We start from the raw sequence: 15,618 nt of genomic DNA on the forward strand, positions 1-15,618 counted from the left end.
GCTACACTGTACATAGTGGCCTGACCAGCTTGAGGGACCGTAGGATTTCTCTGAGCAGGGTTGTTGCTATGGGGCTAGGCAGCTGCCTCCATCTTGATTGGCTGCATTACCCAGCAGCAGCCAATCAGGAGGAGGTGTCATTAGCCTGAGGGAGGTGCCAAGGAGATGAGGAAACATCATGGAGCAGAGAGGGGTGTCTCTCTCGCACCTTACACCATTGTGTCCAGTATTATTGGAGAAGCCACCTGGCAACCCTAGTTCAGTAGGAAGGCAGGAACTATTTGGGGGGTTTGGGTGCTGTACATACGAGATCAATAACATACAAACATTACCATAATGTAAAATTGTATCAACTCCATACTTCCACCCCTATGCTCAAGACATGTATGTATATCTTTAGAGCACCACCCATATACATAACGCTTTACAGCAGTAACACACGTGACATAATAGGAAAAAAATCCATAAAAGTAGAAATTAGGAAAAGAAATTATGAACAATCAACACAATTTAAATCCTTAAACATATCAATGTTTTAAATTCACTTTGCTTTTATGTGGAACTGAGCCTCCGTGGATGATACTATACACCTCATACATCATCTGTGACCCCCTGCAGACGCACTTACCAGAACACCCTCCTACTGTCTGTACGTTCTTCCTACCAACCAATTAGACTGTGAGTTCTTCAGGACAGGGGCTGATTTTCCCAAGTGTCACTTTTATGTCTGAAGCATTTATTCCCATTATGTGTTATATTATTATGTCACATGTATTACTGCCGTGAAGCGCTTTGTACATTAATGGTGGTATATAAATAAAGATATACATTCATATTCATTTAGAAGGGATACCTATCCCTTACCTTTAATATCAGTCATTGTGTATGCTTTTTACTGGAGTGTGTAAACTTTCAACACTTCAGGTAGACATGTAATGAATTGTATCTCTGCACTAAAGGTGTTAATGTTGTCACTTATGCTGGAATATTGGGCAGGTTGCTTGGGATTAATGCTGTGGATGCTCAATACACAGTGGGGATTTTGCCTGGGATCACAGCAAGGCTCCCTGCCTGCAGCTGCCCACCACATATGCTCAGTCACTGCTCACAAAGTGAGGACCCCTGTCCTTCCCACTCCCCCCTCTCTTTTTCCTTCTATCGGCAGACCAGTGCATTTTCTGCATTGTATTCCCCCCCCCCCCCTCTCTAACACCCTCTCTCTTCCCACTCGTTGGTAATGAGCCTCACTCATCTCCAGTCGAATCCACAAACATTTGCTAGTCTGAACCCAACAATCATTATTTCCTTAACCCATTCTGTGCTATAAAGGGGTAGCTAAACCCTTCTGGCACTGAAAGAGTTAAAGTCAAACCGCCCTCACAACGTTGACCAGTATGTTTTTTTTTTTGTTGTTTCTAGTCCAGATTCCATAAACGCCACTGGTTTCCCTCTCTGGATATTAACGTTTTATCGCCTTTTACCTTCCCTTTTGTAATTTCCCTATCTGTCTCCTCCTTCTCCCACTGTACCTGACACACATTGCAGCTGCCTCTCTTTTGTGTGTTCCCCTCCCCGTTAGTGTCTGTCTCCCCGCCCCTACCCTCCTGTGAGCCTGTCTCTCTCCTCCTTTCTCATACACCGCCCGCAGTCATTGTGAGCACCGGCTGTGAGTTGCTGGTGTTGGGTCTCAGAACGTTCGATCCCAGACGTTCCATCTCTCTCTCTCTCCACCTTTGGATTGCTGCCTCTGTTCACAGATCGCATGTTGTTCCTTCGCATTGTCTCTCTTCTCCTCCTGCACTCAGCCGATCCCTGCAGCACCGGGGTGTTGTCTGGTAAGCCTTTCTTTTCTCCCCTCAGTCTGCCTTCCTTGTTGCTGCTGCAGCTGCCTCGGTGATTGAGAAAGAGGGGGGCAGGCGCCTATCTGCTAGCAGAGATATAAAGACCAGACTTGGTTGTAGACTGCCTCCTATAATAAACGGGGTGCAGGAAATAATGTGGGGTGGTAATCTACCTCCATGTTATTGGGGACAGGTTGAGCCAGGTCTAAGTTGGCAGCTCTTTCGTGGTGAATGTTGTAGTTGCCTTCCATGCAAATGAATGTAAAAGGCAGTGATGTAATGTACTCATAATATCATTTGATGGGAATGGGCATTAGTGGTTAATATTTAAATATTATTTTTATTTTTTTATACTGTGAATTTTTAGAAGAAGTTACTTAAAATTGTGGTACAATAAATATTCAGCTGCAAAACAGGTATAGAAATGCTACGGTCACACACACAAAAAAAATCTTCAATGGCACCAGATGTCTATAATTTGGTGGGCACATCCCCTCAGTAACCTATCTGATTGTGTATGTGTTGCGGGTTTGGTATATGTGTTTTAAAGACAACATAGGGACATATTATTGGTATGGGTGATATCAGACCAGGTCTGGCATAGCCTTACCCAGGAAATCTGTACCAGCTGTTCACTTTATCATGAGATCTTATCCTGCTCCATAATTCCGAATTCAGCACAGCCTTCAGGACCGGAGACCTTTTGCATAATGCTTACTACTGTATATCATTACACTACTGGATCTCTGAGGCCAGCTTCACGCAATAGTTTACCAGGTTACATAGGAGAGGCTGGTATGACGTGACAGATTTCTTAATGCTGATTTCAACTCTGCTGCAAACTGGGGTAATAATCTGAAGTTGTAGGGAAGAGATTCTACATACACAGCCTGCACTGTAATCTTTGAATTTGAAATCAGTATGAATCTCACGACTTTGGTTGCCATATGGTATCTCACTACCTGAGGTCACAAATGTCTATTGATTTTGTATGCATTTTATTTTATATTCTGCAGGTAATTTACAAGCGCATTTTTCAATAAAAACATCAAATCATCATAATAGAGTTGTTTTGATGTGGAAAAATGAAGCCTGGCCAGAGGAGAGAAGTAGAGGGATTGTGACTTGGGATAGACTGACAAGCCGTCTTGGGATGCAACAGTAGTGCTCTAAGAATAAGAAATCTGGTGTTTCAGGCATTATTGCATCTGTGATTTTTCTGTGGCAGTCCCATGCCTGGAAGTCAGTGTGATGGGTGCTGCGATTGTTTTCTGCGGCTGTAGGAGAATTCTGCATTTTTCCCCACATACAGGGAATTGCCTGAACAGACCATTGATAAAACCTTTGAATCGCCAACTAGTGTCTGTCCAGGAATTTGCTCAAGCATCCAGTTTAACTTTGGTATTGGTTCTATATGGCCGATGTTGAATAGGTTACATGGCAGTGCCAATGGTATGTGTCTTGCTTAGGCCCTTATTCAGTATGCTATGCTGGGGAAGGTTTTAGTCCCACTCATTTGAATGGAACTGAACTCATCTCCAGCAGAGAGAAGTGGCTTTATACTGTAGTTTATTAAATCGCGGCCTTAGTGAGATGTAACACAAACAGAGGGGTCATAAAAAATAGCTGAATTGTCACAGAACACATTGGTTCCATTTTTTTCTTAGATGCTTATCATATTGTTAAATAACCACTTTTTTATGCTTTCATTTATCGCACCAACCATACATAGGGAGTTCAACTTCCGACTGCTAATGTCACACTTGTACATGTTCTCTCCTATCTAGCGCAATTTGAGGTAGGCCCATAATTACTGGTGGCTTCTGGTGTCTTATGGAGTAGCACAGTTTAGCAGATATGGCCCAGCGTGTACACAGTACCAGATACAGAACACTTTATCCTATCTGTTCAAGCTTATTGGGAGAGCACATGATGTTCATTACCTTGAAATGTTGACTATCCCTACAAACAAACATGGTACATATTATTTTTTGGCTGAAATTTAAAGTAATCAGGAGCTACAAACCATTGGCTTTTAATCTTGGTTTTATACATTGTCCATATCAATGTTCTTTAACGGCCAGTTCCACTCAGAATTAAGCGCCCAGCCTGGCAGGAGGGGTTTATATTTTGGTTTGAAAGGGTTTGTCGAACATAATTGGCAAAAAAAAAGTTTCAACGTCTTATCGCTATAGCTAGAAAAATGCAATCACCCGTAAAAGGGACGTTTTACTCATTTTGTTTCCTGTTTGTATTTGTACTGGATCTGCTGCAGTTATAATAGTATAATTGACTTATTGTTTCAGTCTTATCTGTTTTGGTTATGATGACATAATTACTTCACTAGCAAAGAAGAGGAGATCGTATTGAAAACTTGCTGTACATGTAGCATCTATGGCTACACAACAGTAAAAAGCGGGCTAACATATCAGTCACAATGCAGTACGTTACATTCACTTTAATGTAAGATTTGGGGAATCAGTTCTTATAATCATGAAATAAATAAGTATATGTCTTAGGTAAAAATCTGGAAAGCATTGATTATCATTTACAAGGTGAAATAATATTTCACAATTATACAGTACATTTCCCCGGTAGAGGCTAAGGTAGAGATTTGATGTGTCAAACTCATAGGGTATTGTTATCAATATCTGGCCATTATTAAGCTATTAACACCTGGAACTTTGTTTCTGGGTCATATAAATGTCTTGTCTACAGCAGTGGTTTCCAACCTTTTTTGGGGGTTAAGGAACCCTATAATTATATTGTGAATGACTACAGACGCCAACCCACTCTAACAGCGCGTCTGAGATCAGATGCATTGACAATTCTTCTGTATTTGGTGCAATTTTCAAATGACCTGGGAATTGCAGAGAACCCTTCAGGGGATGCCAGCGGAACCCAAGGGTTCATAGGAACCCTGGTTGAATGCATTGGTCTACAGTGATAATTATTCATGCCTCCAATACTGCAGGAAGACAAAGCCTAAGAAGAGGAACGGGAATGTTTCCAATGGAAAATTTGGGGCAAATCCTTTTCAACACACACAGACATTACACAAAAGAGTTAGAGGAAGCGAAACATCTCCCATGCTTTGTGAACCATTTTTGCAACACATATAGCATTCTTTGAACTGTTTGACCATAAATAAATCGCCCAGATTTAACTCAATGAGTATGTTACCATTATATTGATTTCACTGCGCATTGAGGGGCCGTACCTATAAAGGACATCCGGGTTACATAGGGTAAGGACTATAATTATTGGAGTTTCGCCCCAAATAGTTTCTGGCCTCCTGTTCTCTATGAAGAAGTCTCTTTGCACTGTTGTAAGTCATACTCCGCTATGATTGTCTACCGCATTTTGCTCATTTGTAACTTTCTGCAGTGCTACTTTGAAAGTAGGCTGGAATGCGTTCAGTTTTAGGATTGTAGAGTCACCACAAGCCTTGATTGGGTACTAAATAAACTAACAAATCATTCCTGTTTTTCCTCCCAAACATAGGGAATATAAGGATGTCCAAGGAATCCAGCTTACTAATTATGTGGTGATGACTTCGAGGTGTAGAAGGCAGCTGTCTTGTGCAAGTGGTTGAAACATCATGACTGTGTTCAGACAAGAAAATGTGGAGGATTACTACGAGATTGGAGAAGAGCTTGGAAGGTAGGTAGTCCAATATAATGTCAAAAGGTGTCGATAAGGCTACAAATAGGATGATGAAGAACTCCTGCACTTAATGTGGGATTCAATGTAGGATTGTCTTGTCTTAGTGGAATCCTTAGTCATAACCATAAGAAACCAACGTTTTTGCACTGCGTGCATGTGTGTGGTTTCTAAACTAAATGCCAGAGATGCCTGCAAGGTATTGCAAGTGTCATTGAGTTTGGTTGATCGCGCTTTGTCCCACAGCTATTGTGCAACATATCTGTAATCGTAAATAGCATTTTCAGTTGAAATATAAGGGCGGTGTAAAATGATATAAGCAACGATCGGATGAAGAAGCCGTTCATGTGAAAATAGCTACGCTGCTGAAATAATGGCATTAGATTAATAATTAGATGAAATACGTTTTCCCAGCATGCCCTTTAGCACGCCAGACTTGATGTCTATCACATCCTCCAAACCAACGGCTTAAGTTAGAAGGCATTATATCGCAGATAAATGATCAAAACGAGGCATATTAAGGGGGCGAAAAATCCACCATTTCAGTCCTATTATGGGACCTCCACCATTGGACGGAAATATCAGATTTGTTTCTTGAATGCACCTTTTTTTTGATCACTTACCTGTGATATGTCTTCTACCTTGAGCCGTTGGTTTGGGTGATGTATAGATTTTTCTCTCCTATGATGGGTGCACTCTCCAATATACATGCCAGTATTACTGATAGGTGTGTTATGCATTTTCTAATGTTTATCTATATCAATCACATTTTAGCCCTTTTTTGAACCCTGAAAGTGTTACAGCAGTTTTTCCATATGAAAACATGGAGCGCATAAAATAGACAAGGAATCTTGCACATTTGTAAAGTGACGGAATTTGCATGGCATTTTAACATCATTTGAGGCATAGATAGAGCACTTGCACAACACAGTGTTCTAGTTTGTCTTCTATGCCTGATTTGTATAAAAGATGCTGCTAGCCATATAGTAGACACCAGTGGGACTGTCACATGTCTAATAGCTGATATTAATGGAACATTTACCCTTCTCAGGTGATGTAGCATTTCAGAATTTAAAGTTGCTAGAAAAGGGATTTAAAGATGTGTGTGAAAATCTTGGTATTTGGATTTTTTTGCATTTGGAACATGTATCTAAATAGTTAATGTAACCCTGTGCACTATTGTTTGAATGCATGGTTAAGAATACAGGCAGTATAGTTGTACCGTATAGATTTGGCATCATCCTTGGTCTTGTCAAAGTAAAGACTCTCTTTAGCATAATGCATTTCTGCTACAATGTGAATCTCCCTGCCATGTTACTAAAGAAACAAAAGGCCTAACATGTTACAAATACTGTAGCTCATATTTAGAATGTCTTTTTTTCAAAATCTTCTCACTGAGACCCTACATAGTTGTTTTCTGGTTAAATAAGCCAGCAACACTTTTCTCTGGGCCTTGCCAGCCAACTTCTGTTGTGAAAAGTGTCCAAAGTTTTCTGTTCTACGTCTTCTGTGTGTCTGCTCTCAAAGCTGCAGTTTAAGCCATATCCTACATGTGTTTTTTTTTTTTTTAATAAATCAGCCCTGTACTATGAGAAAATACTTGTAGCATTAAAAAGAAAAACAATTTTGAAAGAAATTTTTAATGTATTCTAATGTAACAAGCATTTTTGTTTCTATAGCAACCATTTACAAAGTCACATCCCCTTCCTCTTCTGAAACAGGCTCTGGCTCTTGAGCCCTGCCCTCTCTCTAGCAGTGCACCAATTGTATCTAGTGGCTGCCTGGTCACATGATCTTCCCCACAGAACTTTGCATCTTGGGTACTCTTCTGCAGCACTAACAGTGATTTAATGAACCCCCAAGCCGAATCTTCGCCGATCGATCTACAACTTAGCTAATCACTTGATAGTGTGCAGGTTGTATTGATGAACATATTTAAAAAAAAATTAAATGGCAGCTTGAACTGCAGCTTTAAGAGGATATTATGCCAGGTGATGTAGTGCATTGGTTGGTATTGTGGTGCTCCAAAACCAGTAGTGGCCTTATAAAAACCAGATAAAGCTTTATACGGAATTAATCCACGAATCCAATAAGTGTCCGACCGTTAACACAGTGTCCACAATCTGCATGCTTATAGAAATGTGCAAAGGGTGTGTGCCTAGTGGTGTCCACTTGACATCCACATAGATTGACACACATGAATAGACCCAAGCATATGCTAATAATAAGCTGCAATGTCCAGGACGCACAGGAATAATTATATGGCCCATTACCTGTGTGGTGCAGGAACACTGGAAACATCCACGGCGTGCGTCCGTCCCAAGTTGAAATCCAGATGAGTGCCAAACAGGGCACAGCCAGGGACAAGAAAAATATCTCGGGCAAACTCCAAACTCTGTCAAATCAGCTGTTTATTGCCAGCTTCCACAAACAACAAGGACTATATGAACGCACCCACGCGGCTCTGCTTCGGCATGAAACGCGTAGGTGCGTTCATGTAGTCCTTGTTGTTTGTGGAAGCTGCCGATAAACAGCTGATTTGACGGAGTTTGCCTGAGATATTTTTCTTGTCGCTGGCTGTGCTCTGTTTGGCACACTCATCTGCCAGGTGATGTAGGTTGTCATTATATAGCTGTGATGAGAGAGGATGGTGTATGCAGTCACTTATAAGACTAAAGTAAACCAATGACAGTGCTATATTTATTGTATAAAACCAGGTGACCAATGCCTTATTTTGAAGCCATTTTTTCCTCTTTTATCTACGCAGCGAGAATGTCGGCACTTGATGTTTTTCTTTGGGTTTTACTGCCTTTATGTTTTCATTATCCTTTCTCTTGTGAGTTGGTGCACTTGCAGTGAGGGTGTGTGTATTTCAGTGGTGAACAAAGCAGTCTCCCATTTTAGGTTCCCCACTGTACTTGGAAGCAAAGGGAATGTATCTAATTTTCAATAAATAATGATACTTGTCTGGTATTTCTTTTCAGTGTTATATTTATTGAGGTAAATGACCTTGCTTTTACCTTGGAATCGCTATGATCATTTGTTCACTTCGTTTCTACATGGGACTGCACCATTAAAAAAGAGTAATATTCTCTGCAATTTGCAAACGACTCTTATAAAAAATGTATTTTAAAAATCAAACTTTTTTTTTTGGCGGGCAGGTTGATTTATACTTTGGTACAGTCGGGAAAAGTAATTGTATTTTGGAATAATATCCATTAGCTGGGTTGCAAAACTATTAAGGTAACTGCTGTGTTACCTTTAAATTCCCCACTGTAATAGAAAACCATTGAAAATCCTCAAATCCTTCCCATGTCCACCTGCCCTGAACAATGCCCCAATTCAGGCTAACTGCTTGTATCAGTCACACAGATAAGTCTGTCTTGGCTGCAGCACGAGGATAGAAACTGTCACCACAGCACATTTAAGGCACAATTTGCAACCCAATGTGGAAAAGCGATCACCCATTTGTTAAAGTATGAAACGTACATTAACCGTTTCTCTGCTGTGGGGCAAGTGTAATGTAGCTGCTTGTCTTTTACTGCAGGGATGCTCCACTCCTGTCCTCGACCCCCAACAGGTCAGTTTTCAGGATATCCCAGCTTCAGCACAGGTGGCTAAATCGGAGGCTCAAGTCAAAGATTGAGCCACCTGTGCTGAAGCTGGGATATCCTGAAGGCCTGTTGGGGGTTGAGGACAGGAGTTGAGCAGCCCTGCTTTAGTGCCTGTAGCCTAATTGTACAGTACATGTCAAAAGAACATCTTCCTTTAAAGCCGCAATCACCTCCAGGAGCCTATATTTGTTTAACTTGTACAATGTGTGTATCTTCCCCCAAAGTATATTCTGATATATATACATAGCAAATGGAAATATTACTGTGTGCTCATTTGCATGTCTTAGACAGGCCTGCAACCCTGCCGTGTGTGTGTGTGTGTATATGTACATACATACATACATACATACATACATACATACATACATACATACATATATACATACATATATACATACATACATACCCCCGTAAGAAGAGATCAATGCATCTTGAAAACTCATAAAAAATAAAAGCATTTAGTTAGCCACAGAACGGTATAGTCTATTCATTTTTTGATTATTAAGTTTGGATAACACGGTACAGATTATTTATATATATATATATATATATATATATATATATATATATACACACACACACACACACACACACACACACACACACACACACACACACACACACACACACACACACACACACACACACACACACCCTTTAAATTGCAATAAGCTCTGGAGAGAGCTTCATTTTAGCCTCCCGTCACTTAATACTTCAATTTTAAGAAAATCCGCTTGGGAAAGGGCAAGAAAAGCAAGTAAAACATTTAGGGGCCTATGCAGAGAGCAGCGCTATTTCAAAACTCGCCATTTTTTGGAGAAAATCGCGCAGAAAACAGCAGAAAATGGCGAGTTACGAAAAACGCGCCAATTTTTTTTTTCTATTTCTAAAACTCGCCTCGCGGCTGGCGAGAACCTCCATCTCGCCAGTTTTAAAAATATCCTAATGCAGAGAGGCGCGAACGGCATCTAGCGGCTGTTCGCGCCAATAAAATGGCGCGATTGTCTCCTTTTTGCCTCGCCAGGAAAAGTTGGCAAGAAGCTGCCGCTCGCGGCCATAGGAAAGGGAAAAAAAAGGCGCAATTTTTTTTTAACACATTTCTGCAGCGCGCATCTCGCCAATTTAAACTCGCCACACGCATTCATGTTAAACATAGCAGAATTCGCACATTTCTGCATATGGAGAATAAAACTCTCCAAAAAAGCTACTTTTTATTAAACTCGCCAATTTTAAAATTCGCTGCTCTCTGCATAGGCCCCTATGTCATTATTCTGTGAAGCTTCTTCCCAGTGCTAGAGAACTGTTGAGCTCCCTTCAAAGGAATGTGACTAATCTCTTTCAAATCACAAAGATGACATCTTCACATCATTTTCAACAGGGAGGGACCCAAGTGTGAAGGATTTAAACATCAACTCCTTGCAGTGCAGGCCTTCACCGCTGGATCTCGAGCAAGGCCATATTTATAAAGACTAAACAGATATGTTTGAAAGCACACACAATATTAGGATTTTAGTAATCAAGAAGAAAAAAGTTTAAAAAAAAACAATTTGTGTAGAATTTGTATTTATCTTTAAAACCTATACCGATGGTTTAAAAAAATGTTTTGGTTAATGAACCTTATAATTTTGTGAAAATCTGGGAAACCCCAACCCTCTCTAATCATGCGTCTGAGATCAGATGCATTGTAAGGAACCCCAACCCTCTCTAATAGCGCGTCTGAGATCAGATGCATTGTAAGGTACCCCAACCCAAGACACATTGTTCTCTAATAGTGTGTCTGAGATCAGATGCATTGTAAGAAACCCCAACCCTCTCTAATAACATGTCTGAGAACAGATATAGTTTATAGTGCGTCTGAGATCAGATGCATTATGAGGAACCCCAACCCTCTCTAATAGTGTGTCTGAGATCAGATGCATTGTAAGGTACCCCAACCCAAGACACATTGTTCTCTAATAGTGTGTCTGAGATCAGATGCATTGTAAGGTACCCCAACCCCAGACACATTGTTCTCTAATAGTGTGTCTGAGATCAGATGCATTGTAAAGTACCCTAACCCCAGACACATTGTAAATTCTTCTTTATTTGGTACAATTTTCAAATGACCTGACAATTTAGGGATACCCAGGTTACCCCTGTTGAAAAACACTGACCTATACTGATGTGTAAAGCAAATTGATACACATCAATAACTGGAACAAAGAGCAACAGTTCTTAAAAACTCTTCAAAACACAGAGAAGACAGCATACATAGTTCCTCTCTTAAACACTACAATGTCAACACAACTCCCTTACTGACGTTAGCAGCATTAGTGTTTCAATGTTCTTGTTAAATTGCGCTTTTAAATTGAATTATATTCTGCAAGCATTAATTCATTGACCTACATGCTAACTTGAAATACAGCCTAGTTTCCCAGTATCATACACTTGCATTGTAAATAACAAAATAAGCACTTTTCAGAATCGTTGTAATTGAAATTCTGCTGATGTTTTATGCCGGGAATAACAATTTCAGTTGTCTCCTCTGTAATCTGTCGCTCCGTAGCGTTTGGTCGAGCGCCTTCATTGGTCTCCGTTAGTTTGTTCCGGCAGCGCGCAACATCGCACACGCACCACCACTATAATCGTGGCCTTAACCGTGAATAAAGTATCGCGCATCATGTTTCCAGCATAGAACTATGTAACAATAATGAATACAAAATACAAGAATTGTATAAAAGGATAAACTAAAGGATGACTGCTTTAAAGCTGCAGTTCAAGCTGCCGTTTAAAAAAAATAATAATAATAAATATATATATAATTTATTTTTTTTCCCATTCAAAATGTGCGTTAATACAATCTACACACTGACAAGTAATTAGCGAGCTATTCTCCTGTGATTGATTGATTGGTGAAGAGTAATTAGAATACATTAAAACTGTCTTTAAAAGTGTTTTGTTTTTTTTGTTTTTTAAATGCTACGTGTATTTTCTCGTAGTACAGAACTGATTTATTAAAAAGAAAACACATGTAGGATATTGCTTTAACTGCAGCTTTAAGGTTTAGATGAAATCAAAGAACTGAGCACTCATTTGTTGACAATATTCCAAACAGATTGCTGCAAAGTGTAGCAATAGATAATGTTACCTTTAGTAATTTAAGAATACATTGTAGCTGCTGAGTTACACTGACTGCAGGATTGATTGAAACTGAAAGGCAGCCATTTAGTGAACCCTGGGAAGCTATATAGCATGGAAAACAAGTGCAAATCACTGTAGAAATATGGAATATAGACTTTATATATATATTATCTTCAATGACAACATAAATAATACTTTTAAAATGAGGCATTATCGAGCACGGAAGACTGGGGGCGGGGAAGCCAGTAGAACTAAGAAGAAAAGAGTACATAAATGACAGCAGAAATACTGTCTTCCTATTTAGAAAGACAATGCCACATTCTTGTAGTAGTCTTACAGCACTGTATTCTTCTCTTCATGCTTCACATCTGCATGCAGTGCTTCATCATACGTCCTTAGTCTGCTTTTTTTCAGCCTTTTATCTATTACTGAACTGAACTATTTGAATTGCAAGTTGTACCTCTTAAAATACAAGGAATTGGTTTTATGGCAAATCAGGCCACTGACCTGGTCTGACTTTTGTGTGTTTGTCTAGGAGTGAGGTTCTCAGGCCAAAACTTTTAGGAAGTCACAAATCTCTCTGACAGTAGAAATAAGCAACAGACCTTTTAATGTAACTTTGAAGACATTCTTTAGGTGTCTGAAATTACCAGAGGGTGTAGCCAGGAGGGTATTCCAGAATTGTATAGATTTACTAAATATTAAGGTATTGGGGCTCTAACGATTCACGAGAATTATAGCTAGATCTTTGTAACATTTGCGATCATACGAATTGAAAGATGCTAAACTATCCACGATTGTGAGAATGCAAAGATCAGATATCCATTTGTCGCTCAAATTTGGGGGTAAGTTGGTCAACAATAGTCTCTTTACATGCGGGAAACACTCCCAAACATATTGATATGAATCACATTATTCTAGGAGTTATGAGAATAAGCTATGGGACATTTTATATATTAATGCAATTTTTAAATTCCAAATAGTATTTTATTTTTCCTAAGCTGTAAAAGTATTGCCAAGAGATTGTTGAAGAGGGCGGGGGGTGGGGGGGTTAAGGACACACAGAGGGTAGGTTTTTGCTGTTCTCGATATATAAGGTTTTTAGGATAAAGTCCCTGCAACTGAGATATATCAGAAATTCAACAAAGTGTGTGTTGTCCAACTTCACGCCTCTCTGAAGGACATCTTATGATGTTATGCAGTAATGAAATTAGATCTATTTTATTCCTTTTAAAGAAACGGTCTGAATTTATTATACTGTATGTTTTTATAATATTTTTCTGTAACCTAAGCACTGTACTATTTTTGTATATTAAATGTAAAATGTAATTAGTATCGTCTTTGGCTCTAAATGAACTTTGTATGTTTTGTAGAGAGTATTGCATTTTCTGATACATTTTGCTACAATAGATTCTTGTGTTAAGTCCACTAGGTAGCTGTGGGAATTAACCCTTGTCACATATACAAGTCACGTGCTCACAGGTGTGCCGTTTCTTGACACACTGGTTTTCACTAAAGGAATGCTTGTTTGTGGTTCTTTAAAGCAGCAGTTCCCCGCGTTCCCGGTGTACATACTGGTCAAAGTAACTCTCTCAAGGCCCCACCTGGCAAAATGGCAGTAACATCAACCGTTGTGTCTTTCTATTGGTCCACATGACACAAAGGATTTAAAAAAAAAAACCAGGAAGTACTTTACTGGTACAGGGGACTGTTGCTTTACAAGTGTGTGAGGTTATTGTTGGTATCTCATTTTTGAGATGGACGCCCATAGTTTTGTTTACATTTGGTGAAACATATTGTAGAAATGGGAGCCAACTCCTCAGCACTCTGCAGCTCTGTCATGATGAGAGGCAGCATTGTATGCAGCATACGTGGCAATGTTTAATATATGGTACTTTCTTTGGGGTCATGTTAGGAGTTGACATTTAACTGATGAAATCATTCTTACAGTTGCAAAGGAAGGAGATTTCTAGAACGATGCGAATTGGTGATCATTTAAAAAAAAAAAATTTTACATACAAATTTCTCTGAAACATGATCTCAAAAGGAAATGTTATCATGATGGAGGAAAGTCTATGCAATTTAAATATAATGTATAGATGTATCAAGACTTGCATTCTTGTGGCCACGGAAAACCAAGGCCCATCCGAGGAACCAAGAACAGCAATTTTGCGAACCGGCAGGATTAATGTTTGTGTGTGTGTGTATTAATGTACATAGCGCTTTTGAATAGCGTGGTGTCTATGTTTTTGAATGGAACGACCGCAGCATTAATCCTTTGCTTGTTGGGCTATTTGCTGGGGAGAGAAACTGGTATGAACTTTTTAGTTGAGCTGTGCAGGCATCTCTGTCCCTGTTTGCAGCCGTCTCTCAGTCTCTTCGTCTGCAGTGTCTTCCCATAGCACTGAAGGTAAGAGATGCAGGCTGTATTTCCTTGCTCACTCCCTGGATGATGTTGATAACCTTATATAGGGCTCTACATCATGAGAGGGAGGCTATATGACTGTATTTGGTCATCTAAATCAGGGGTGCGCAAAGTGGGTTGTGCGCCCACCTAGGGGGGTGTAAGATTATTTTGGGGGGGCAAACTTCACCTACTTTCCTCGGCGCCACGGTGTGAAATGACGCAGCGGGGTCATGTTACGTGCGTGTCGCCATAGCAACACGTGTCAAATGAAACCACGGGAGGGGGTGTGACCCCATTCGTCCTTTGACGCTGGATACTGGGTAATGGGGGGCGTGAGCATAGGTGCTAGCAGGCATGGGGGCGCAGAACAGAAAGTTTGCGCACCCCTGATCTAAATTATCAAGTGGATTGCACAGTGTTCTAGATCATTATTCAGCACAGTGGTTATGGGTGCTCAAGTATCAGACAAACATTTTTGATGAAAATTAATAAAATATAAGCAGTATTTAGTGGAGAAGTGGGTGGTAATGTCATGTGACGATCAAAGATAAATCTTGCGTTTTTAAGAGGGTAATCTACAAATATTCAGCAATAAGACAGATGTTCCACATTACTATCAACCTCCATTAGGAGTGTCTCCCAATTCTTCATTAAGGTTTGCACTCAGTCTCTTCCTCAATGTTTTGTGATCACTCACCCACTTCCTGAATCTGTATGGAAGCGTGACAGCTGCTAGTAACAGGATCCAAGTGTAATTGATTACAGGAGAACAGTGCACAGCCGAAGGGAGTTTGGGTCCAGGTTAGTAGAAAAAAAAGTACTTTATTAAGAAAACATACTAAAAGGAGGTAAAAAAAAATTCTATTCCGGGACGGAAGTTTTTTTTTTTTTTTTTGGGGCTATCAATTTGGAGAGGTGTGTGTGTGTGTGTGTGATGACTGGTATGTTTCTGTGATGTTGATACCCATGTATC

At 39.9% G+C, this 15,618-nt stretch overlaps 1 protein-coding gene across 2 annotated transcripts in view; it reads left to right on the top strand.

Moving 5' to 3' along the window:
• The first annotated feature begins 1,574 nt into the window (after window positions 1-1,574).
• DAPK1 (death associated protein kinase 1) overlaps window positions 1,575-15,618 on the top strand; it is a 196,986-nt gene continuing 182,942 nt past the window's right edge. Inside the window, exons 1-2 of one of the 2 annotated variants that reach the window (XM_075599053.1) lie at window positions 1,575-1,835; window positions 5,346-5,504. In XM_075599053.1, coding sequence (XP_075455168.1) covers window positions 5,443-5,504 — 62 coding nt within the window. In that variant the 5' untranslated portion in view covers window positions 1,575-1,835; window positions 5,346-5,442. The remainder of the gene's footprint in view (window positions 1,836-5,345; window positions 5,505-15,618) is intronic. The other variant, XM_075599049.1, reaches the window with a different exon arrangement.

Source organism: Ascaphus truei, chromosome 1, assembly GCF_040206685.1.
Source record: "Ascaphus truei isolate aAscTru1 chromosome 1, aAscTru1.hap1, whole genome shotgun sequence".
Taxonomy (NCBI): Eukaryota; Metazoa; Chordata; class Amphibia; order Anura; family Ascaphidae; genus Ascaphus; species Ascaphus truei.